At 48.5% G+C, this 27,141-nt stretch overlaps 1 protein-coding gene across 1 annotated transcript in view; it reads right to left on the reverse strand.

Moving 5' to 3' along the window:
• Positions 1 to 14,140, reverse strand: part of LOC137504870 (leucine-rich PPR motif-containing protein, mitochondrial-like) — a 92,916-nt gene extending 78,776 nt beyond the window's left edge. The window contains exons 1-2 of the mRNA XM_068233465.1: positions 13,977 to 14,140; positions 3,284 to 3,489 (exon numbers count right to left, since the gene is read on the reverse strand). Of these exons, the coding sequence (XP_068089566.1) occupies positions 3,284 to 3,489; positions 13,977 to 14,074 (304 nt within the window). The 5' untranslated portion in view covers positions 14,075 to 14,140. The remainder of the gene's footprint in view (positions 1 to 3,283; positions 3,490 to 13,976) is intronic.
• Positions 14,141 to 27,141: the final 13,001 nt, after the last annotated feature.

Below are 27,141 nucleotides of genomic sequence, written 5' to 3' on the forward strand. Positions count from 1 at the left end.
ATAGCGCTGTATTAGCTGGGCCTATAATACAGAGATCATGGTATGTATATAGAGTGGGGTATAGCGCTGTATTAGCTGGGCCTATAATACAGAGATCATGGTATGTATATAGAGTGGGGTATAGTGCTGTATTAGCTGGGCCTATAATACAGAGATCATGGTGTGTATATAGAGTGGGGTATAGCGCTGTATTAGCTGGGCCTATAATACAGAGATCATGGTGTGTATATAGAGTGGGGTATAGCGCTGTATTAGCTGGGCCTATAATACAGAGATCATGGTGTGTATATATAGAGTGGGGTATAGCGCTGTATTAGCTGGCCTATAATACAGAGATCATGGTGTGTATATAGAGTGGGGTATAGCGCTGTATTAGCTGGGCCTATAATACAGAGATCATGGTGTGTATATAGAGTGGGGTATAGCGCTGTATTAGCTGGGCCTATAATACAGAGATCATGGTGTGTATATAGAGTGGGGTATAGCGCTGTATTAGCTGGGCCTATAATACAGAGATCATGGTGTGTATATAGAGTGGGGTATAGCGCTGTATTAGCTGGGCCTATAATACAGAGATCATGGTGTGTATATAGAGTGGGGTATAGCGCTGTATTAGCTGGGCCTATAATACAGAGATCATGGTGTGTATATAGAGTGGGGTATAGCGCTGTATTAGCTGGGCCTATAATACAGAGATCATGGTGTGTATATAGCCACTTCACATCCAGACCTTGTTTCCCCCTTATGGACCAGAGTAGTTTTGACAGTTTAGCTATGTCCTTATTTAATCCAAAATAACTTTATCCCTACTTATGACACAAATGAAATGTGTATTTTTTTTTCCAAGACAAACTAGGCTTTCATTGTATTCCATTTTTCCCCTTAAACAATTTTGTTTTCTGTACATTTTAATGGAACTCAAAAAAAAAAAAAAAAAAAAAAAAAAAATTCACAGTTTTACTAATTCCAGTTTAAAAATAAGAAGTGCTACTGTAGATAAAAAACACATTTTGTTTGGCTATTCTTACCGCTTATCACAAAACTTAGATTATGTTCCTCTCAATTTATAGTGAAGATATTTGATTCTGAAATAATGCTACAGAGTTGATTTTTCACTATGAACTGAGAAAATGATGGTAAAAATTATTCTCATTAGCTCAGGGAACATATACAGGTCCGTCTCAAAAAATTAGCATATTGTGATAAAGTTTATTATTTTCTGTAATGTATTGATAAACATTAGACTTTCATATATTTTAGATTCATTACACACAACTGAAGTAGTTCAAGCCTTTAATTGTTTTAATATTGATGATTTTGGCATACAGCTCATGAAAACCCAAAATCCCTATCTCAAAAAATTAGCATATCCTGAAAAGGTTCTCTAAACGAGCTATTAACCTAATCATCTGAATCAACTAATTAACTCTAAACACCTGCAAAAGATTCCTGAGGCATTTAAAAACTCCCAGCCTGGTTCATTACTCAAAACCGCAATCATGGGTAAGACTGCCGACCTGACTGCTGTCCAGAAGGCCATCATTGACACCCTCAAGCAAGAGAGTAAGACACAAAGAAATTTCTGAATGAATAGGCTGTTCCCAGAGTGCTGTATCAAGGCACCTCAGTGGGAAGTCTTTGGGAAGGAAGAAGTGTGGCAGAAAACGCTGCACAGCGAGAAGAGGTGACCGGACCCTGAGGAAGATTGTGGAGAAGGACCGATTCCAGACCTTGGGGGACCTGCGGAAGCAGTGGACTGAGTCTGGAGTAGAAACATCCAGAGCCACCGTGTACAGGCGTGTGCAGGAAATGGGCTACAGGTGCTGCATTCCCCAGGTCAAGCCACTTTTGAACCAGAAACAGCGTCAGAAGCGTCTGACTTGGGCTACAGAGAAGCAGCACTGGACTGTTGCTCAGTGGTCCAAAGTACTTTTTTCGGATAAAAGCAACTTTTGCACGTCATTCGGAGATCAAGGTGCCAGAGTCTGGAGAAAGACTGGGGAGAGGGAAATGCCAAAATGCCTAAAGTCCAGTGTCAAGTACTCACAGTCAGTGATGGTCTGTGGTGCCATGTCAGCTGCTGGTGTTGGTCCATTGTGTTTTATCAAGGGCAGGGTCAATGCAGCTAGCTATCAAAAGATTTTGCAGCACTTCATGCTTCCATCTGCTGAAAAGCTTTATGGAGATGAAGATTTCATTTTTCAGCACGACCTGGCACCTGCTCACAGTGCCAAATCCACTGGTAAATGGTTTACTGACCATGGTATTACTGTGCTCAATTGGCCTGCCAACTCTCCTGACCTGAACGCCATAGAGAATCTGTGGGATATTGTGAAGAGAAAGTTGAGAGACGCAAGACCCAACACTCTGGATGAGCTTAAGGCCGCTATCGAAGCATCCTGGACCTCCAAAACACCTGAGCAGTGCCACAGGCTGATTGCCTCCATGCCACGCCGCATTGAAGCAGTCATTTCTGCAAAAGGATTCCCAACCAAGTATTGAGTGCATAACTGAACATAATTATTTGAAGGTTCACTTTTTTTGATTTAAAAACACTTTCTTTTATTGGTCGGATGAAATATGCAAATTTTTTGAGATAGGGATTTGGGGTTTTCATGAGCTGTATACCAAAATCATCAATATTAAAACAATAAAAGGCTTGAACTACTTCAGTTGTGTGTAATGAATCTAAAACATATGAAAGTCTAATGTTTATCCGTACATTACAGAAAATAATGAACTTTATCACAATATGCTAATTTTTTGAGAAGGACCTGTATTCCCATTCACCAATTAGTGCTGCATCAGATACTGCCAGAAATGTGCACAGGAGCAAGCCCAATCCTGCACAGCACTGCTTCTGCTACAAGACGTATATCTACTGACTCGTGGCTTAGATGAAGAAACTGAGGACGTAGATCAGGTATGTCAAACCGGTCCTACGAGGGCCGAGATCCTCACACATTTTTGACACAGCTCAAATGAATTGATGGGTCTGAATCAGGAGAGGTGTGGTCCATCAGGTAGAACACATTCCTCTCTGTCTCAGTCCATCCTAAACACTGGCATGGATCTGGCCCTCCAGGCCTGGAGTTTGACACCTGTGACGTAGATATACTCCAGTGGTGGATTAAGTGGATAGAGTGGGGTATAGCACTGTATTAGTTAGGCCTATTTTTAACATTGAGTCTCAAGCATCCAGAAAGCATCCTTATCCAGCATCAGCCGATCCAAGTCGATGCCCGATAACTGGAACTCTACTATACAGAGCATTATTTATTACCTGCTTTGCAGGATTCTTCATAGGTTTTAAGGAAGCGGTCTGTATTGACCCGTCCGGATTTTTTCAGGCTAACCCCCAAGCCATGCAATGTCCAGCCTTCTGCACGTGACTGCGTGTGATCCGCTGAGCGGAGTGAGAACAGTTCTGTGGATGCCTCCTCTTGTACGGCTGTAGTAGTGTGCAGCCTTGCTGAGCTACTGAGACACCTGCAAAACAGCACGAAAAACACAAAAACATTTATATAGACATTTAGATAATGCTTTGTAGCGTGAGAACAATAAAATTACCAGTTTTTATAGTTTTGCTTCCATTTGTGTCCCTGGGGCCCAGTTCACAGTGGTCAGTTACGTTGCTGAACGATTGCGGAATAATGTCAACTCACTGCTCATACAATTCTATGGGCCTGTTCACAGTATTGTATTGTGACTGATTACTTTATTTACCTTTGCTGCATGTAGGCTTTGTATTATGCTGGAAATACACCTTGCGTTTTCTCGGCAGATAGATGGTTCGATAGATAATTTTCGACATGCCCGATCTAACTTTCGATCGTTTCACCGCTCAATTTCTCACAGAAGTGAATGGAAATTGGTAAGAAAAGATGAGAATAGAGTGGGAAATCGAGCAGAAAACCTAATTGAAAATCGATCAGACGGAAAATCGACTGAAAAAACGTATTGTGTATTCCCAGCGTTAAAGTCTATGTCCAGTCTCCCCTGCAGTTCACACTCATAACACATAAGGCATGCGTTATGCAACTGACCACTGTGAGCCTAGCCGCAGACTACAAGTTTTCATATGAACCTCCTTGGCGGTTATCCCGAGCTAGGGTCGGGGCGAAAAACTGCAGCCAAGAGCGGTAATCCCGACCTCTGCTCGGGGTAGCCGCCGGAGGCTGTGTGCAGAGTATAGCGTGCAGCAGGCGTTTCTACATACCTCCCAGGGGATCCCAACGTTGGCCGCCATTCTTATTCCCCTCCTCCGGGGCTCTGCTTCCTCCTGGTGAGATCGCCGGCTGTCGTCATGACAACAGCCGGCAACTTCACTTTAGAGTTGCAGCGCCACCCGGGGGAAGGAGGGAAAACTGCAGCGCTGGAACCAGGGAGGTGAGTGATTGTAAAACTGCTACAGATCTCCCTGGCAATTTTTTTCCTATTTTTTTGCACCCTTTGAGACCCTAAAATCCGGAAAGAATCATAACGCCAAGGGGGTTAAAGGAAAACTGAAGCAAGAGGGATATGGAGGCTGCCATATTAACTGTATATACTTTAGTATAAGCCAAGTATAGGCCGACCTCCCAACTTTTACCTAAAAAAGGAGGAAAAAGTGATTGACTCGAATATAAGCTGAGGGTAGGGAAAGCAGCAAGGACCTGATAAACTGCCAGGGGCTATAAGAAGCCCAAGGTAAATCAATCACAACTTTTTGGTGGTGCGGGCGGAATATGGCAGTGATGGCTGAAAGCCCTCCTTGTAGTTACACCCTCCATACATCACTTTCAGTTTCTATCCCTAGACTCAGCATCAGGGCTGTGGAGTCAGTCGGAACAATTCTGGGTTCCTGGAGTCGGTGGTTTCAAAAACTGAGGAGTCGGATAATTTTTGTACCGACTCTACAGCACTGCTCAGCATGTATGAAACTCTGCATGTTTCTTCTGAAATTTGCGGTCAAAAACATGCTGACTTTTCCTTCTAAAAGCAGCCATCATTTAATCAGAACCCGAGGCGGATGTATAAAATCTTAAAGAGACTCTGAAGTCTCATAAAATTTAAATTTCATTGCCCTAACTAAAATGCCACATCCCCGCAGCTGCACACTCACTAAATCCCCCCAAACTCCCCAGGACACACTGCGGGGAGTGCTTCCGTGAAGAGGCAGAGCTTTGGGCTGCAGCTCTGCCTCTACACGAGTCCATCAGCGCGGATCTCCGCCTCCACCCCTCTCAATCTTCTTTCACTGAGAGGGGCGGGGAGAGGCGAAGATATGTGTGGATTGATGCGCATGGAGGCAGATCTGCAGCTGAAAGCTCTGCCTCCCTGGGCAGCAAAATCCACGATCAAGAAAGTTGTGGATTTTTGCTGGGGAGTTTGGGGCGATTTCGTGTTCAGCCGTGGGGATGCGGCGTTTTAGTTAGCGCAATGATGTTAAAGAGATTTTTAAAATAAAAACCTGAATTTTATGACACTTCAGAGTCTTGTTAAGAGGACCCAGAGGCATGTCACGTGCGCAATGACATGCCTCTGTGTCTCTCTATAGTCCCCCCCCCCCCCCCCCCGAAAATATGCTTGTCGCTAGCCTACTGTTTACCTCTGAGCCTATCAATAAAGTTCTCAAGCATCGCCTCCCCATAGCGCAGCTCCCTCCGCCTCCATATCTTCCGCCAATCAGAAGCTAAGCTGCAACCCAGGTGGGTCGCGGCTTAGCTTCTGAGCCATAAATTACTTTTCTCCTATGTTGCTGTCACAGTAGGAAGTAGAAATCAAACAGAACCAACAGGCTTTGGACTAATCCATCTTTTCATGGGGGATTCTCAGGAAGGGTATAGAGGCACAGTAGGGGCTCCAAAAATTCACGCCCTTGTGCTGCTCCTGAGGGTGGGTCCCCTGGTTTGGGGTGAACTAGTACAACTTGTATAGCATAGGAGATGCCCAAAAGAAAAATTATTTGCATTAGTATGACATAAGAGAAGAACTAGGTTGTGTATATTCAGCAGTCTAGTATATCAAGAAGGTTAGGAAAAGAGGTCCTACCCTCCAGTAGATATTAGACAAGGTAGGGTTTAAAAAAGTAGCTTTCATATGCACTCTATGGACAATGCGTTTCAAAGTCAAAGCCGCTTCCTGGGGTCAATTTTCATGTCTTAAAAGTACACGAGGTCTGCTCTGGGCTCCTTTTACCGCTATTTAGTTAAAGCAGGATTGTCACAATAAAAAAATCAAATTTCAACAGCAACTGGTCTGAGTGTATTAAGTGATAAAGATGCTAATCCTGCATTCAAAACTTTTTCTGCTGTTATGATTTGGAGTTATCACATACTTATGGAGCACTGGCCCTTTAGTAGTCAGTGCCAAACAGTTGCATGCTGGGGGTTCTTTTTATCTATAATAAATTCCTCCTCTTCCCTTTATTTCCCTGCCTAGCTGCTTATCTGAAACACGATCCCCTGTTCACTTGTCTTTACAAGCAAGGCTGAGGTGACTCAGCGATTGGAGGAAAAAAGAAAAAAAAGTTAAGGGCAGAAATGACATCAGGATTTAGTCAAAACTGTGGGCAAAAGACATGGTTCCCACCAGGAACAGAATTCTCTTCATTTACTATATCACGTTCACTGAAATCAAAATGTGGTCAGTACAATACATGTGTTATGTAAGTAGATCAAGTATTTATCTACAAACATACGTTTTTTCCCTGGCATATTATGGCTAAACCTACTGCTTTAATATGTACTACTAGCCAACCCGCGTCGTAGCATACGCCGCATCTATCTATCTATCTAATAGAGTACGTGCCTCAACCTTGAAGCAAGAAGAAGTAGGCTTTCCATGACAAAATGTATGCGTGCTCAAACACCAAGTTTAACCCTAGCAAGTCTGGCTTTGCAAATCCGGCCTAATTGGCTATTCATGAGGCAATGCTCATGCAAATATGCATTTGCTTTCGCATGCCAAACTATGCAGGGTCAAAAAACCAATACTGCAAAGTGCTCTCTCGCTGCCTGGGAACCGCAGCGGCACCCCGGAGTGGGAGGCTGGGTGGCGCAGCCGCCCCCCCCCCCCCCCCCCCCCAAGCGTGGCCAGCGCTGGGGAGAGCCGTCCGCACCCACCTCCTAATATTAAAAACAGCCACTTACCTTAACGTCCATTGGGTTCTGCTACATGCGCATTCATTTTCTCATGGAAAGCATTTTGTGCAGTTTGTATCCTTTAGAGGCAGGTGGTGGATGGCTTGCTCCGGTGGTGTGAACCCTGGAGTGAGTGCGCCTGTCCTCCCCCCCCCCCCCCCCTCTGGAGTGCTGTATGTGAGCCAGCCCTGAGCTCTAAAGCTCGGGGTGACCCATGCTTCTCTCCTTTCTCATGTGGTGCCCCCAAATTAATGCGCATGCAGCAGAACGCAATGGACGTTAAGGTAAGTGCCTGTTTTTAATATTGGGAGGTGGGTGCAGACGGCTCTTCCCGGCGCTGGCCACACTTGGGGGGGGGGGGGGTCGTCCACGTCACCCAGCCTCCCCCTCCGGGGTGCCGCTGTGGTTTCCAGGCAGTGAGAGAGCCTGGGACCCTGCGGTCCCCCCAGTTGTATAAAAAGGGGGCATTGGGAATCCTCCCCGTGGCGCTCCTAGAGGCCTGGAGCACACCAAAAACTGCTAGCAGATCCGCAAAATGCTAGCAGATTTGGAAACGCTTTTTCTTATTTTTCTGTAGCATTTCACCAAGCATTTTGCGGTTTTGTAAAGCGTTTTTGGTGTAGTAGATTTCATATATTGTTACAGTAAAGCTGTTACTGAACAGCTTCTGTAACAAAAACGCCTGCAAAACCGCTCTGAAGTGCCGTTTTTCAGAGCGGTTTGCGTTTTTCCTATACTTAACATTGAGGCAGAAACGCACCCGCAATCCAAAAAATGCCTCACCCCGGGAGTATGCGTTTCAGCAAAACGCCTCCCGCTCTGGCGTGCACCAGCCCATTGAGATACATTGACCAAGCGGCTGCAGAAACGCTGAAAAAGCCGCTCGGTGTGCACCAGCCCTAAGCCGGATAGTGCTAATGTAGCATGTAGCAGGGTGACCGCTTTGTGGTATTGGTTTGTGCATGCATTTGCATGAGCATTGTCTCATGAATAGCCAATTAGGCCAGATTTGCAATGTCAGACTTGCTAGGGTAAGGCCTCTTTTCCATGGACTGTGAATAGGCAGTGAAATGGCTCTCAAACTCTGGTAACTGCTCGCTGCTGCCTGGTAACTGCTCGCTGCTGCCTGGTAACTGCTCGCTGCTGCCTGGTAACTGCTCGCTGCTGCCTGGTAACTGCTCGCTGCTGCCTGGTAACTGCTCGCTGCTGCCTGGTAACTGCTCGCTGCTGCCTGGTAACTGCTCGCTGCTGCCTGGTAACTGCTCGCTGCTGCCTGGTAACTGCTCGCTGCTGCCTGGTAACTGCTCGCTGCTGCCTGGTAACTGCTCGCTGCTGCCTGGTAACTGCTCGCTGCTGCCTGGTAACTGCTCGCTGCTGCCTGGTAACTGCTCGCTGAGCACACAGCTCAACAGTCCGTGAAAAAGAAGCCTTAAACTTGGTGTTTGAGCACGCATAAATTTTCTCATGCAAAGTACTTCTTGTTTGAAGGTTGAGGCACTTAGTCTATTATATATATAGATTCACACTACATGTTGACAGTGACCTAGATGGAGCTTGAAACTGAGTTTTCAAAACAATGGTGCCAACTAGAGATGGACATGGGTTTCACTTGTTCTTTAAAGAGCACCTGACACAAGAAGCTTCTCAGGTTCCAAACTTACCTGGGGCTTCCTTATGCCCCCTTGAGGCCACTCGTCCTTTGCCTGCAGGCTCCTGTCACCCACAATAGTGCCGTAAAGGCTGGCGAGTTGCGCTTCATCGCACATGCGCAGCCCGGCACGCTCCCCGAGTGGCCTAAAGAGGGCTTACAGTGGACCCAAATTAGAAATACAAGATTTCAGAAATAAAATCTATTTTCTAACTTATAATAATAACAGCGTTTTTTCAGCTGCATGATGACAAATATAAAATATTTTACATTTATTGGAGGAGCCGCTCCCTTCTTTTCATATTGCCGGGACAGAATCCGGCAGACTGGTGGAGGAGATAAAAAACAAAACACAGGCTGCTACTGATGTCACAGGGGAGGTGATCTCAGCTTGTGTGAGATTTCACATAGACGACGCCCCTGTGAGGGAGGGTAGCTGATGACAAACAAACCCATGATCTAAAACCTCCTAATAAGCTCAGAAGTAATGGCTGCCACCTGTATAATCCTAGTTATGAAAAGAGAAGGGTGAAAAGCATGCACTGAAATGCTCATAGGCTTGAAGGAGTGTTTATCTTTGTACGTGTTAGAGTGGTGCAACAAAATATTTGAGTTAAAAAAAAAGTTTGGTTTGGGTCCGCTTTAACCACTTGCCGACCGCACACTCATAACGTGCGTCGGCAAAGTGGCAGCTGCAGGACCAGCGACGCAGTACTGCGTCGCCAGCTGCAGCCTAATTAATCAGGAAGCAGCCGCTCGTGCGAGCGGCTGCTTCCTGTCAAATCACGGCGGGGGGCTCCGTGAATAGCCTGCGGGCCGCCGATGGCGGCTCGCAGGCTAGATGTAAACACAAGCGGAAATAATCCGCTTTGTTTACATTTGTACGGCGCTGCTGCGCAGCAGCGCCGTAAGGCAGATCGGCGATCCCCGGCCAATCAGCGGCCGGGGATCGCCGCCATGTGACAGGGGACGTCCTGTCACTGGCTGCACAGGACGGATAGCCGTCCTGTGCAGCCCCGATCACCGGGGGAGGCAGCAGGTAGGAGAGGGAGGGGGGAATTTCGCCGCGGAGGGGGGCTTTGAGGTGCCCCCCCCGCCACCCACAGCAGGCAGGAGAGATCAGACCCCCCCAGCACATCATCCCCATAGGGGGGAAAAAAGGGGGGCAATCTGATCTCCCTGCCTGCACCCTGATCTGTGCTGGGGGCTGCAGAGCCCACCCAGCACAGATCAATCAAACCAGCGCTGGTCCTTAAGGGGGGGTAAAGGGTGGGTCCTCAAGTGGTTAAAGAGAATCTGTATTGTTCAAATCGCAGAAAAGTAAACATACCAGTGCGTTAGGGGACATCTCCTATTACCCTCTGTCACAATTTCGCCGCTCCTCGCCGCATTAAAAGTGGTTAAAAACAGTTTTAAAAAGTTTGTTGATAAACAAACAAAATGGCCACCAAAACAGGAAGTAGGTTGATGTACAATATATCCACACATAGAAAATACATCCATACACAAGCAGGCTGTATACATCCTTCCTTTTGTATCTCAAGAGATCATTATACACAGGCAGTGTGCATAGAGGGGCCAGGAGGGGGGAGATGCATCACAGAACCACAACACTGAAGAACTTGGCAGCCTTCCAGACACAGGCTGACAAGTCTGACAAGAGAGAGATAAGTTGATTTATTACAGAGATGGTGATAGTAGAACGTGCTGCAGTAAGCCAGAACACATTAGAATAGCTTTTGGAACTTGTAGGATGATAAAAAACAGGATGTAATTTTTGTTACGGAGTCTCTAAGCCCCAGGTAAGTATGGTACTTGAGACGCTTCTGGTCTCAGGTCCTGTTTAAAGCAGATCCGAGATGAAAAACGAACTATAACAAGTAACTTGTCTATATATCTTATCTAAAGTTTAGATAGTTTACACAACAAATCTAGCTGCAAACAGCTTTAATAGAATATGATTATTTCTTCCTGTGATACAATGACAGCAGCCATGTTGTTTGTAAACATTACACTGAGGCAGGCTTATCTGTATCTTGAGCAAAAAAAAACCTAATCCCCCCTCCTCCTCCCCTCTGCCTCTGAAATCTCTGGCTAGTAATACCTCCCCCTCCTCCTGCCCAGACTGAGCTCCCATGAGCCCTTGCTACTGTCTGAAAGTGCCTTGGCTCTCTGAAAACCTGTGGGCGTTGCTTGTTTAGTTTATAGGGAATTAGAGTATTAAAACAAAAAAGTATTTGGCTTGAGGAATGCCCTATAAACCATAGGAAAGCAACCCAATTATGCAATGAGTAAAAGTTTATTTCGGATCCACTTTTTAAGCATTCAGGCTAGCCAGAATTACTAGTATGTCATGGACCATCTCTGGTACTTCAACTCAACTACTGTACTGTCCAGAACCTCCATATTGCGGCACAACAAACTTCAATCCCATGGAAAGTATGTAATGGGCTTTAAAGGGCGAACATTTGAAATCGGCGCCGGTAGACTTGGGCGCAGGATTCATCCGGTATATGGCTGATCCAGCTTCTGCACAAGTCCGGCCCGTATTAATTACTTGTCCCCCTCCAGGCTGCCATGGATAGTGGGGAATGAAATAATTCAGCTTCCAGCGATTGCAGGAGGCCGAATTATTGTGGATTTTATGCAACTTCAGCTCAGTCTTCTGATGGAGCCGACGTTACTCACTGACCGCCGCTATAGACTGAATCCCTTTGTAGTCTATGGCGGCGCTGGCTGCGCCCAAATCTAGCAGCGCTGAAATGCACTGCTCCGTTTAAAGGGAACCTGAAGAGAGACAAGCATGCAGCTAATATTGTCAGATTTGCAAAAATGTCAAAAACTCCTGATCTGCTGCATGCTTGTTCAGCGGCTATGGCTAATGGTATTAGAGGCAGAGGATCAGTAGGATAGCCAGGCAACTGGTATTGCTCAACCACCTTGGCGGTAATGACGAGCTCAGCTCGTCCATTACTGCCGCAGTGGATTGCTCAGCCCCTGGAGGGTCTTTTTAAATAAAATTTTTGTGGGGTGTGCAGCTAGCACTTGGCTAGCTACATCACCCCCCCCCCCCCGATCGCCACCGGCCAGTTCTGCCCCCCCCCCGGAGCCGCACAGCCTCTCCATAGCCTCCATGGATCGCTATGGTGGCGATCGGAACTGCGCATGACGTCAATTACGGCAGACGTCATGCCCGATCACCGCCAAAGCAACGCCTGAAGCTATGGCGGAAGTTTCGGCCATTGTGGGATCATGGCCAGGTAAATATCGCCCGTGGCGATCGAAGGGGGGGGGGGTGTTCTGGACTTGGGGGTGAAAGTGTAGCTAGCCTAGATTGCAAACATCCATTGCAAGCCTCACTTTGGCGCACTTCCAAAGCGAGACTTGCAACACGACTAATAGGACACTTGCAATCTTGTTGACGCGCATGGCAGACGGCGACATTATGGGTAATTAACCCCACCGCATCCAGCTCCGCACCTGCAGCAATTAACCCTTATTTGAATCACGAGTAATCAGTCGTGGTTACTCGTGATTAACCTTGGTGAGCATCCCTGGTCGCCAGTGCCGACTGGAGGGTCCCGGAAGGATGGAACACACACAGGATAACTGCAGGGGGTGTAAGAAGCACCGGTAAGTTAAACTGCTTTTTATTACCAGGTATCCCTTTAAGAGGAAATAAATACGGCAGCGTCCCTATAACTCTCACTTCAGGTGACCTTTAACCCGACCATCTAAAACTGATAACATTCTGGGGGTATGAGTCAAACATTTTATTCCAGCAATGACAGCCAATGACTTGCAGAGCAGCAGACACATGGTTGGTCACTTTGCCCATAGACAGACCTGCAGAATACACAGCAGGAGATCCAGCGCAGGATCATGCACCAGGCAACCTAGGCAGGTGCTTGGGGCATAGCTAGTGTCAAGGAGCCCACCTGTGACCTTCTTTGATCACTCTTCACGTCAGCTTACCAAAAGTACCACAAAGGGAGCCCCCAAATCTACTACCTTGCCTCAGGCCCCATTACATCTTAAAGGATATCCGAGCAGAATTAAATAGCTTTACTTAATGGTCATGTCTGTCACTTCAGCGCACGCACCCACAACATCAGGAGCATATTGCCCCTGCGCAGTACGCTACCGGTGACGTGGGCGCATGTGCATAAGACGCCGTCCCGCTGGAGGTCAGCGATATTTCAGAGCCTGCCAATGAGAGGAGAGAATACCAATGCTGTGGCAAGGGACAGACATGACCACTAGGGGCTGGAAGAAGCCACGGGTAAGCAAAGCTAGTTTATGTAATTCACCTCAGATAACCTTTAATCCATCTGAGGATATTCCATACAACCATGCGGGGCACATGACTGGTGACTTTACCCCTAGACAGAGGACTGACATGAAGAACACAGAGCAGGAGATCCCTTATGATGAGCATACAGGACACATGAATGGTGACTTCTCCCATAGACAGAGGTTAGACATGCACAATACATAACAGGAGTTCTCATACAAGCATGCAGGGGACATGACAGGTTCTCCCATAGACAGAGGACAGACATGCACAATACACAGCAGGAGACCCCATATGATGAGCATGCAGGGGACATAACAGGTTCTCCCATAGACAGAGGACAGACATGCACAATACACAGCAGGAGACCCCATATGATGAGCATGCAGAGGACATGACAGGTTCTCCCATAGACGGAGGACAGACATGCACAATGCACAGCAGGAGATTCCATATGATGAGCATGCAGGGGACATGACAGGTGACTCCCCCCATAGACAGAGGACAGACATGCACAATACACAGCAGGAAACCCCATATGATGAGCATGCAGGGCACATGACAGGTTCTCCCAGTGACAGAGGACAGACATGAGCATGCAGGGCACATGACAGGTTCTCCCAGTGACAGAGGACAGACATGAGCATGCAGGGGATATGACAGGTTCTCCCATAGACAGAGGACAGACATGCACAATACACAGCAGGATACCCCATACAGGCATGCAGGGCACATGACAGGTTCTCCCATAGACAGAGGACAGACATGCACAATACACAGCAGGATACCCCATACAGGCATGCAGGGGACATGACAGGTTCCCCCATAGACAGAGGACAGACAAGCACATCACACCGGGGCAGGCAGGACGCCCGGGCTCGCCCATACAGGGGGCGGGAGAGTCACGCACCTGGCCGGCAGAGCGGGGAGCCGCAGCGGAGCACCGGCCGGGAGGAAGCGCACTCCCCGGCGGAGGACGAGCCGAGCTCCAGCAAGCAGAGCAGCCATGATGATCACACAACGCACGCCGACCAAGGACAAGCACACCACGTGACCACCCACAGCGTGCTGCACGCGAGCGGAGCCGGAAGTGACGCCACGGAGCCCGAGCGCTGCTGGGAAGAGCGGCGTCCTGCTGCCATGGCAACCGCTGCAGAGGCGGGATTCACGTCTCACAGGCTGTGAGATGTCAGTGGTGGGTTCTGTGCAGCAAGGGCTGGAATATGGAATGGGGGAGGAGGTAACAGGCATACACTGGGGCAGGGGCGTAGCAATAGGGGGTGCAGCGGTAGCAACCGCATCGGGACCCTTGGGCCAGAGGGGCCCCGAAGGGCCCTTCCTCAACTACAGTATTAGCTCTCTATTGGTCCTGTGCTGGTAATAATTACTTCTATAGATACTTTGAATAGTGGTAATCATTAACAAGCTGCTCCCCATCCCCTTCTTGCACCTCTGACACTGTAGTTGCTATTGGCAGGTTTTGGTGCGCCGTATCAATTGTTATGTATAGAGTACTTGGGGGGCCCCATGTAAAACTTGCATCGGGGCCCACAGCTCATTAGCTACGCCACTGCACTGGGGAATGGGCTAAGGACGGGGGTGAGGGCCTGGAGTCTGAGGAGAGAGGGGCAGGTGTGAAGGCACAAGATGGGGCTGAGGAAGGCACCTTTCCAGGGCTGGTTCTACACCATACATGGCAAACTCCGGCCCGCGGGCCAAATCTGGCCCTCAGAGCCATTACATTTGGCCCCCAAGTCGTTTCCCCACTTTGCATTAGTTGGCAGTTGGCTGATGGTGTAATGGTTAAGGGCTCTGCCTCTGACACAGGAGACCAGGGTTCGAATCTCGGCTCTGCCTGTTCAGTAAGCCAGCACTAATTCAGTAGGAGACCTTTGGCAAGTCTCCCTTACACTGCTACTGCCAATAGAGCGCGCCCTAGTGGCTGCTGCTCTGCTCTGGCGCTTTGAGTCCGCAAGGAGAAAAGCGCAATATAAATGTTATTTGTCTTGTCATTATGTTTGGCCCACTCTAAACCACCAGGTAAGCTATATTGGTGGTGGAGCCCTGGATCACCAGGGAAGCCATATGGGGGAAGGAGGGTGGACCACTAGACGCTGGGGAACTGTATAGGGGCTGGAGAGTACCCCTAGACACCAGGGAACTGTATAAGGGAGGAGCACTAGACAACTATGAACTGTATAGGGGAGGAAGGGGGAGCACTAGACAACTGGGAACTGTATAGGGGTTGGAGGGTGCCACTAGACACCAGGGAACTGTGTAGGGGAGAGAGGAGGTATTACACACCAGGGAACTGTATAGAGGAGGAAGGGGGACCACGAGACACTGGGGAACTGTATAAGGGTTGGAGAGTACCCCTAGACACCAGGAAACTGTATAGGGGAGGAAGGAGGAGCACTAGACAACTGGAAACTATACAGGGGTTGGAGGGTGCCACTAGACACCAGGGAACTGTATAGGGGAGGGAGGAGGTATTACACACCAGGGAACTGTATAGAGGAGGAAGGGGGACCACTAGACACTGGGAAACTGTATAAGGGTTGGAGAGTTCCCCTGGACACCAGGAAACTGTATAGGGCAGGAAGGAGGAACACTCGACAACTGGGAACTGTATAGGGGTTGGTGGGTGCCAATAGACACCAGGGAACTGTATAGGGTAGGAAGGAAGACCACTAGACACTGGGGAACTGTATTAGGTAGGGAGAGGCCATAAGATACCTGGGAACTTTATAAGGGAGGAAGGTGACCAGTAGACATTGAGGCCTGCGACTAGGTCCCAGTGTTCAATTTCATCCCACTTTGTATTTGAGTTCGACACCCCTGTTCTAGACTTTTTGCTGCCTGATGCAAACTATGGAGGATGTCACTGCTGCTGATTGAGTGCAGTGAGTATAGATGGGCAGAACTATTCTGAAGCGAACAGACCCTGGGGAATGATCTCAGGGTCACTTCCGTATTCGCCAGTTTCTGCATTACTGTGCAGACGCTTTCCTGGCGGCCGCGCGGCCTTGATTGCGTGCCCACAGCCGGGATCGATCTGCATGACGTCATGCGCAGAGCGCACCTGGCTGCGGGCACCTGATGAGGACACGGGGCCGCCAGGAAAGCGTCTGCACAGTAATGCAGAAACTGGCGAATACGGAAGTGGCCCTGAGATCATTCCCCAGGGTCTGTTCGCTTCAGAACAGTTCTGCCCATCTCTAGCATTGAGTGGCGCAACGACGGTGACGTGGCCCCGCCCGCTGAACCATCTGCACCAGTTAGCAAAAGGAGCAGTGGCCAGCTATGATTGGCCGGTGTGGTGCCAGAACCCCTGCCTGATTGGTCAGGGCAGGTGTCACCGGTCGAATGAGGACGTGGATGTGTAGATGAGAAGGGTAGTGTGTGTGCCAAGAAAGCGGGTGGAGAGGAGGAAAGTGTCAGGTGACCTAAATGCCACCCCTTAGATTTTGCCACTTGAATCACATGATTTAGGTGGCTTCATGGTAGCTCCACCCCTGCCCCTTTCACACTTGGACTTTCCGTCACTTTCCCCCGCTGCTCCCCATCGCAGTGCCCACTAGTTTCCATGAGACTGGCCACACTATCAATTTTAATCATTATTTTTACTGGATCGATTTCTTTCAGTTGCTTTATTTACTATATGCATCATTTTTTAAAATAAACAATTAAAAATCATTTGCCTAAGTGCTTGTTCTGAAAAGCTCTGCAAAGAATTCCTCGTCTCCTGAGAGAAATGTTACCATAACCGCTTTGATATTACTATTGTTATTTTTGCTGTCTCTAGAAAGGTTGTTGAATGAACCATTTTTTTCTACAGGATTTAGCTAGAGTTAGACTTGGCGTATACACACGCTAAATTGTGATTTGGTGGCAGCGATCTGGTCTCTATATGAGATCACAGTGTGTGGACTCACCAAACAATCCAAAAGGTTACTTTGCCTGCAGTGTTGAATGCCTGCAGGATTTCCCCAGGGTCTGAGGCTGAATGGTAAACTGCGGCAAAGGGAACAGGAACTGGAGGGTGACTTCGCATTACGTCACAATGCATCTGATATTTTGACCTTCAAAGACCTGGGCTGTATATAAACAGTATACAGTTTATATAAAGTGGCTACATATCCTTAACCACCCTGGCGTTCTATTAAGATCGCCAGGGCAGCTACATGAGGGTTTTTTTTAAATAAAAAAAAAAATATTTCATGCAGCCAACTGAAAGTTGGCTGCATGAAAGCCCACTAGATGGCGCTCCGGAGGCGTTCTTCTGATCGCCTCCGGCGCCCGGAATAAACAAGGAAGGCCGCAATGAGCGGCCTTCCTTGTTTTGCTTAGATCGTCGCCATAGCGACGAGCGGAGTGACGTCATGGACGTCAGCCGACGTCCTGACGTCTGCCGCCTCCGATCCAGCCCTTAGCGCTGGCCGGAACTATTTGTTCCGGCTGCGCAGGGCTCAGGCGGCTGGGGGGACCCTCTTTCGCCGCTGCTCGCGGCGGATCGCCGCAGAGCGGCGGCGATCGGGCAGCACACGCGGCTGGCAAAGTGCCGGCTGCGTGTGCTGCTCTTTATTTCATGTAAATCGGCCCAGCAGGGCCTGAGCGGCACCCTCTGGCGGTAATGGACGAGCTGAGCTCGTCCATACCGCTAAGGTGGTTAAAGTGTAACTGTCGGGCATAAAATCAAAAATCAATTGTTTATTTTTATCTGGTAAACAAGTAATAAGGATGCTAACCAGGCAATCCAAAAGTTAAAATCTCTATTACTTTTCTTGTTGATAAATGATCATTCCCCAGTTTACCTGACTCTTATTTGGTACACACAAATTTTGGTACACAAAAAGGAAGTTGCAGGGCATGCTGGGTTGTCCTTTTTTGCTTCTGTACATTAGTTAAGTCTGAGGGGAAATAAAGAAGCAAAAAAGGACAACCCAGCATGCCCTGCAACTTCCTTTGTGCGGCAACGTACCAAATAAGAGTCAGGTAAACTGACGATCAACAAGAAAAGTAATAGATATTTTAACTTTTGGATTGCCTGGTTAGTATCCTTATTACTTGTTTACCAGATAAAAATAAAGAATTGATTTTTGATTTTATGCCCGACAGTTACCGTACACTTTAAAACAATTATAGGAAGGGTTTGTTATGTGGGTTGTGTGAGGTTGGGTGTATGTTGGACACTAGGGCACAACACATCCCCCTATCCAGATGCTCACTGCATATTCCTATCATGCTGATACGTGATAAGGTAACATACAAGTGTATACACAAATAGCAGTGTGTAAAGCGTAGTCAGGATCAGGCCGTAGTCGTACACAAAGTCAGAGGTATCGAGGTACAGAGTAAAAAGGCAATATCGTAGTCAATAAACATGCAGGGTCATACAAATAAGTCAGATGTCAGTTGTATTGTAAGGATCAGGTAATAACGAAGTCAGGGCATATATTAAACAAGTTTTAAACGGTCACACAGCCTCATAAAGTATACCAAGTCACTTTTATTGTATCAAAATCTTAAAAGACACAAGTTCTCAAACATATATACCAATTGGTGGGCGGAGCTGACGCGGCTGCGAGTGCCGCAGCACTCATCTACACAAGTGGTGTACGGAATTCCGGGCTGGCGTCCTCTGCACAGAAGTCTGTGGCATGATGGAGCCGGCAGTGCTATGCTCCTAAAACCATTCAATGGACTCAATCACATGGACCAGCGGAAGCTTCGATGCTCAGATGCCTCTACTGATATGGGTGAGAGCTAATCCTCCCTGTTTAAACCAAGCGGCTGACAATTCAAGTTCTTCTGGCATTTGAACTGAACTTTTGGAAAACTAAAGCCAATGTATTTAAAGGGGGCCCCCCATATTAAGCTACCTTGGCACATGTATGTGTGAAGTATGAGTGCGCGGATGCAAATTTAAAGGGATACTGTAGGGGGGGTCGGGGGAAAATGAGGTGAAGTTACCCGGGGCTTCTAATTGTCCCCCGCAGGCATCCTGTGCCCGTGCAGCCACTCACCGATGCTCCGGCCCCGCCTCCGGTTCACTTCTGGAATTTCAGACTTTAAAGTCTGAAAACCACTGCGCCTGTGTTGCCGTGTCCTCGTTTCCCCTGATGTCACCAAGAGCGCACGGCACAGGCACAGACCATACTGGGCCTGCGCAGTACGCTCCTGGTGCCATCAGCGGGAGTGAGGACACGGCAACGCAGGCGCAGTGGTTTTCAGACTTTAAAGTCTGAAATTCCAGAAGTGAACCAAAGTCTGAAAACCACTGCGCCTGCGTTGCCGTGTCCTCACTCCTGCTGATGGCACCAGGAGCGTACTGCGCAGGCCCAGTATGGTCTGTGCCTGCGCCGTGCGCTCTTGATGACATCAGCGGGAGCGAGGACACGGCAACACAGGCGCAGTGGTTTTCAGACTTTAAAGTCTGAAATTCCAGAAGTGAACCGGAGGCGGGGCCGGAGCATTGGGGTGTGGCTCCGCGGGCACAGGATGTCTGCGGGGGACCATTAGAAGCCCCGGGTAACTTCACCTCATTTTCCCCCGACCCCCCCTACAGTATCCCTTTAAGTGTTGCAAAATTGAATTCTCTGGCCAGATATAGTTTGCCCTTATACTTACTATATCAAATTGGTGCAGTTTGAAACGCAGCCAGCGTCATATATGCAATCTGCAGTTACTGTTTTTAAGGGGGTTTCTTTGGGATACATGTGACCTGTAGTATATATATTTGAGGACTTGTGTCTTTTAAGATTTTGATACAACAAAAGTGACTTGGTATACTTTATGAGGCTGTGTGACCGTTTAAAACTTGTTTAATATATGCTTATTGCTTAAGTTGGCCTCGTCTCCATATTTGAGTGAGAAACGAGTCCCAAGTGTTCTTAGACACTGCTTATGCAAATTTTGGATATAATAACGAAGTCAGGGTCAGGCCGAGTCGAACACTTGTATCAGATGGCAGTGGTACAGAAGGACGAGACAAGAGCGAGGTCAAGAGGCAGGCAAAAGTCGGTACACAGATAAATATACAATAAGATGTTACTTCAATATTTTACGATAATATATAATATAACTACAAAATACAAGACTGACTAACTAGAGTACATATATATTGTGCATCTACACAATATATTAATGTAGCTCTCGAATCTCACTAGCTAGGCCAAGAACCAGCGAACTGATTAGTATCAAGGCCAACGAGCAAGTAAATACTCTGGCCTTAAAGGTAGGGTGACCATATTTTGATTTCCAAAAAAGAGGACGATCACAACAGCATGTGGGCGTGGTCATAGGTGTGGCCAAATATACAAGACCTTAGCAGTGTGCTGTCCAACTTCGCGGGCATGGAGGGCCGTTTTTTTTTCCCAGACCACATGGTGGTGGAGGGCCGGCCGCCCGACCGACCACAAAATGCAATCAGATTCGCAGAAGATTTCCCCACAAAATGCAATAAAATAACACAGGCAGGTGACAAATGACAATCATGGTGAGAACTCCAGAGAAGACTGTAAAAACCATGCTAGTTAAGCACAATGATTTAGTATTCTGGCTGAACTGGATGGCTGTATGTCTTCTGTTCAACCTAAAACTGTAACTGCTGAGAAAAGACAAGTGAAACATGCTGTACTGAACGTTTTGCCATTCATTTGCCCATACTGAAAGCTGGATATCTCAGTGATTTAACTGAACAGTTGGGGGTTAATTTAAGCTAACAAAGGTGTTTGTGATGAAGTGCAGGAAAACAGGAGGCTCTGCCAGTCTCTCACACAAGTCAGAAAGCAGCCCTCCTGGAGTCTAGGGACTGTCACAAACTTTTCAACTTTTTTAACACCTCATCCACACATGCAGTCATTATAACAATGGGGAGAGACCAGACAGATATTTGCCCAGGGACCCTCCAGGCAAGCTCTGCATCATGCTGTGTATATTTACAAGCCTGCCCTCTATTTGCACTTTTATCAGCTAGCCAAGTGTTTCACATTGCCTTACAACAACAAACCTGAATACACCAGACCTGCCCTAAATCACTGAATGAAAGACTGCCTGGGGGGAGATTGCCCCCCTTCCCAGTCTGCTCCTGACTCACACACTGAACAAAGCAGCTCTTCTGCAGCTGGGCTCCCTCTGCTCTGTGTTCAGCTCTCACCCGGACATTTCAAAATCCCGGGAGGACGGCCCGAACAGGTCGTAAAAAGTGGACCTGTCCGGGCAAAAGAGGACGCCTGGTCAGCCTACTTAAAGGGAACCTGTACTGAGTAAAATTATTTAAAATAAACAGATGAGGTAACTTCAAATGAACATTACATAGTTACCTTGCCATCAGTTCCTTTCAGAAGCGCATCATTTTCTTCTGACAATGATCCCTTCCAGTTCTGACAACATTTTGTAACAGTTTAACAGTGTGCTGACCAGGAAGCGGTTATGGGGTAATGGCCATTTTCAAAATGGAGGACGGAGAATTCCCTTGATCACAGTGGACAAACAGGACGCAGGAGAGGAGAAAGAGATTGAGGAGTAGACTACACGGGGGGTAAGTATGACTTGTGTATGTTTATTTTGACTTTTAATTTTCAGTTCAGGTTTTCTTTAAAGAGGAACTCCAGTGAAAATAATGTAATAAAAAAGTGCTTCATTTTTACAATAATTATGTATAAATGATTTAGTCAGTGTTTGCCCATTGTAAAATATTTTAAATCCCTGATTTATATTCTGGCATTTATTACATGGTGACATTTTTACTGCTGGCAGGTGATGTAGCTGCTGCTTGCTGTTTTGGCAGTTGGAAACATCTGTAAACAGCTATTTCCCACAATGTAACAGACAGGAAACTGCCAGAAGTACCTCGGTACTCAGAGCTACTTGTGGGAAGGGTTTCACCACAATATCAGTCATACAGCGCCCCCTTGATGGTCTGTTTGTGAAAAGGAATAGATTTCTCATGTAAAAGGAGGTATCAGCTACTGCTTGGGATAACGTTTAATTCTTGGTCGGAGTTACTCTTTAACCCCCCTGGCGGCCTAAAAAATTCCGCCAGGAGGCAGCGCAGCAGTTTTGTTTTTTTTTTCTTTTTTTTAAATCATGTAGCGAGCCTAGGGCTCGCTACATGATAGCCGCTGCTCAGCGGCATCCCCCCGCCCGCTTCGATCGCGACGGGGCGGGATGACGTCACCGACGTCGGGACGTCATTGGGAGTCCCGATCCACCCCTCAGCGCTGCCTGGCACTGATTGGCCAGGCAGCGCACGGGGTCTGGGGGGGGGGCGGCGCGACGGATAGTGGCGATCGAGCGCGGGGCGGCGATCGGTGTGCTGACGCAGCTAGCAAAGTGCTAGCTGCGTGCAGCAAAAAAAAATTAAGCAAATTGGCCCAGCAGGGCCTGAGAAAACCTCCTGCGCGGGGTTACCACCAAGGAGGTTAAAGAGAACCCGAGGTGGGATTTCATTATGTTAGTGGGGCACAGAGGATGGTTGTGCACACTAACACCAGCCTCCGTGTGCCCCCAGGACCCCCCTGCGCGCCGCTATACCCCCCGCAGTGCTGGCGACACGCAGCGTGTCGCCAGCACAATGTTTACCTATGCGCTGTCTGTCAGCGCCGCTCCCCCGCCTCCTCCTCAGTATCGGCGCTACCCGCCCGCGTCCCATTCCTCCCGCTGATTGGAGGGAAGTGACGCGGGCGGGTAGCGCCGATACGGAGGAGGCGGGGGAGCGGCGCTAACAGACAGCGCATAGGTAAACATTGTGCTGGCGACACGCTGCGTGTCGCCAGCACTGCGGGGGGTATAGCGGCGCGCAGGGGGGTCCTGGAGGCACACCGTGGGGCAACGGAGGCCGGTGTTAGTGTGCACAACCAGCCTCTGTGCCCCACTAACATAATGAAATCCCACCTCGGGTTCTCTTTAAATACCCAGGAGGCAGAGCACAAGCCCAGCCCCCAGAAATGACAGCACCTCCTGCAAAAAGGTGTCAGCTGATGACATCACTGCTGACACCCATCAGACACGCCTCCTCAGCCCATAAAGACAGCTCTGAGCTGCGCACGTCCTGCCAGAACCAACACACCGACCCACATCTATAGAGGAGCCGGGGATGCCATCATTCTGATTCACGCCTACAGGGAAGCCGGGGATGATTTTGATCAAAGAGGAAGAGGAAGCTTGCTCCACACTATCAGAGCAGCTTGCAGAGACCACACTAGATAAGTTTGTTACAATTCCATTGCATCTATAGCCATACCTACAGCCTCAGCAACAAGGAACCACACTTTGCAATGGATGCTTGACCACTTGACAACATATTCCAGGATGGGTAACTATGTCCATACATGTGTCGGATGAAGTTTCCATTGCTCTGGCTGTGATTGCTGTGCTCTGGCTGCGATATCTTATGTGCGATTGGTATTTGGCCATAAGATAGTGTGACCTGGGCCATTTTAGATTAGGAGTTTATATGTTTGTATATATATATATATATATATATATATATATATATATATATCTTGTGCAATTTTTTTAAGTATTATTACTAATTTATATCTATATTTTACATGCACCCAAGCGACAATTCTTTTCTTGTTCTTTGATATAATACTAAAAACCGCTGATTCTACTGATTACTTTGTAAAATGAGATATTGGGGAAAAGGGCATCCAGGAGTAGAGATGTAGCAAACGGTTCGCCGGCGAACGGTTCCAGGCGAACGTTGGGGGTTCGCGTTCGCCTGCACCAGGCAAACTTTTTCGGAAGTTCGATTCACCCCATAATGCACTATGAGGGTCAACTTTGACCCTCTGCATCACAGTCAGCAGGCACATTGTAGCCATTCAGGCTACACTAAGCCCTGGAGCCCCACCCCCCCTTATAAAAGGCAGGGTCCGGCGGCCATTACACTCACTCGTGTGCCTGCTAGAGAGAGGAAAGGGACAGCTGCTTCAGACTTTTTCTCCTAGGGACAGATTAGTTAGGTTCTAGGCTGCTTTGCTTGCTCCTGACTGATTATTATTGCTTTTAAAGCACCCATCAACAGCAACAGCTCTTTTCAGAGCTCATCCTGTACATATTTTTTTTTCCTGTGTGTCAAACTGACACTTTTGTTGCATGCACAGCCTTGCTAATTGATAGTGTGTGTGCCACTGCCAGCAGCCCAGCACATTCAATGACTACCTGTGTGTGTGACAGGGAGCTGCACATTGTACTACCCAGTACTGCATATACCCCAGTACCTGTTGTGTTTACTTAACCCACCTCATCACTGCATATACCTAACTTTGTGTTGAGTGAACCCAGCTCACTGCATCTAACTACCTGTTGTGTTGAGTGAACCCACCTGGCCACCTCACTGCATCTAACTACCTGTTGTGTTGAGTGAGAACCCACTTCACTGCATCTTAAGTAGCTTTACTGTTCAGTGAACCCAGCTCACTGCATCTTACTACCTGTTGTGTTGAGTGAGAACCCACCTCACTGCATCTTAAGTACCTTTACTGTTCAGTGAACCCAGCTCACTGCATCTTACTACCTGTTGTGTTGAGTGAGAACCCACCTCACTGCATCTTAAGTACCTTTAGTGTTCAGTGAACCCAGCTCACTGCATCTAACTACCTGTTGTGTTGAGTGGACCCACCTGGCCACGTCACTGCATCTAACTACCTGTTGTGTTGAGTGAGAACCCACCTCACTACATCTTAAGTACCTTTACTGTTCAGTGAACCCAGCTCACTGCATCTAACTACCTGTTGTGTTGAGTGAGAACCCACCTCACTGCATCTTAAGTACCTTTACTGTTCAGTGAACCCAGCTCACTGCATATACCTAGCATCCCCCCGAGATGGACAAAATGGACAAACCAGGTAGAGGAAGAGGTAGAGGCAGACCCAGAGGAAGGCCACCAGGCACCGGCAGGTCTGTGGCTGTGCGAGGTGGTGTTGCTGTGATTTCGTGCGGACCTGGCCCAAAATACAGTGCTCAGAAAAAGGCACGTGCCATCACTTCCCAAAATCGTGAGGAGGTGCTTGAGTATTTAACACAGAACACCTCATCTCCCGCAGCCACCAGCGCTACAACAAGCACCACATCCGCTGCATTTGACACTTCGCAGGAGTTATTTGGTGGTGGTGGTGAAATCACTGATTCCCAGCCACTACTGCAACAACAACAAGAAGGCGCAGGTACACCACCTCATACGTCTGAGTTAGGTGGCGATAGTATGGAGGAGGGGGATGATGAACCACCTGAAGTTGGTGCAGTTGAGGAGGTGTCTGAGGAAAGCGCAGCTGGCCAGGATTATGATGACGATTATACGGATACCACATATGTTCCCGGTAGAGGGGATGACCAGGGGGACAGTTCAGAGGAGGAGTCAGAGAGGAGTAGGAGGAGACGACTCCATGATAGAAGCAGAGGGAGCTCGTCCTCAGAAACAGCTGGGGGCAGTGTCCGGCGCCATGTATCGCCAGCTATGGCCAGCCAGCCAACATGCCCTTCAACGTCAGCTGCTGATGCCACCGTAGCGCCATCACCCCAGGGGGGCTCAGTGGTTTGGAAATTTTTTCACGTGTGTGTCTCAGATCGGAGCAAAGCCATCTGTTGTCTCTGCCAGCAAAAATTGAGCCGTGGAAAGGCCAACTCTCATGTAGGGACAAGTGCCTTATGACGGCACCTGGAGAGAAGGCACAAACAGCTATGGCAAGAACACCTGAGGAAAAGCAGCACCCTTCAAAAGACAAGCCACCCTCCTTCTCCTTTTCCTCCTTCAGGTGTATCGTCTTCATCCACTTTCTCCCTTGCACCTTCACAGTCACCCTCCTCCACACCGCCTCTTCCCTTGAGCGGTTCCTTTTCCTCTGCCCACAGCAGTACCCAGCTGTCCGTGAAGGAAGTATTTGAGCGTAAGAAGCAAATGTCTGCCAGTCACCCTCTTGCCCGGCGTCTGACAGCTGGCGTGGCGGAACTATTAGCTCGCCAGCTATTACCATACAAGCTGGTGGAGTCGGAGGCTTTCCGTAAGTTTGTGGCCATTGGTACACCGCAGTGGAAGATACCAGGCCGCAATTATTTTTCATGAAAGGCCATACCCAAACTGTACCGTGCAGTTGAGAGGCAAGTGGTGTCATCTCTGGCACACAGCGTTGGGTCAAGGGTCCACCTGACCACGGATGCCTGGTCTGCCAAGCACGGGCAGGGCCACTACATTGCATACACAGCCCATTGGGTCAACCTGGTGACCGATGGCAGCAAGCAGGGAGTATGTGGCTGCGCAGCGGACCGACTTGTCACACCTCCACGGCTTGCAGGCAGGCCTCCAGCCACCTCCTCTCCACCTGCTACCACCGCTTCGCTGTCGTCATCCTCCTCCTCCTCCTTGGCTGGTGCCGCGATCTCCTCTCCAGCTACACAGCCCCAGCACCCCAGGGCCTATGCTGCATGCCAGGTGCGACGGTATCACACAGTGTTAGACATGTCTTGCCTGAAAGCGGAGAGTCACACTGGAGCAGCTCTCCTGGCTGCTCTTAACAAACAGGTGGAGCAATGGCTGACCCCGCACAAGCTTGAGATCGGCAACGTGGTGTGTGACAACGGCAGCAATCTCATTGCTGCGTTGAGTTTGGGAAAGCTGACACACATACCCTGCATGGCACATGTGCTTAATCTGGTCGTGCAAAGATTTGTGTCCAAGTACCCAGGCTTAGAGGACGTCCTGAAGCAGGCCAGGAAGTTGTGTGGGCATTTCAGGCGCTCTTACAAGGCCATGGCACACTTTGCGGACATTCAGCGTAGAAACAACTTGCCGGTGAGACGCCTGATTTGCGATAGCCCGACTCGCTGGAATTCCACCCTGCTGATGTTCTCTCACCTGCTAGACCAGGAGAAAGCCGTCACCCAGTACCTGTATCATTACAGTACAAGGACACAATCTGGGAGGATGGGGATCCCATCAGCGACTTGATCCCCTACGCCTACTTCCTAGAGCGTGCCGTGCGTAGAGTGGTGGATACAGCTGTGGAGGAGCGTGAACGAGAAGAGTTACGGCAGCAGGAGTCATGGGAGCCATTTACACCCGAACCGGA

This window comes from Hyperolius riggenbachi, chromosome 4 (assembly GCF_040937935.1).
Source record: "Hyperolius riggenbachi isolate aHypRig1 chromosome 4, aHypRig1.pri, whole genome shotgun sequence".
Classification (NCBI taxonomy): domain Eukaryota; kingdom Metazoa; phylum Chordata; class Amphibia; order Anura; family Hyperoliidae; genus Hyperolius; species Hyperolius riggenbachi.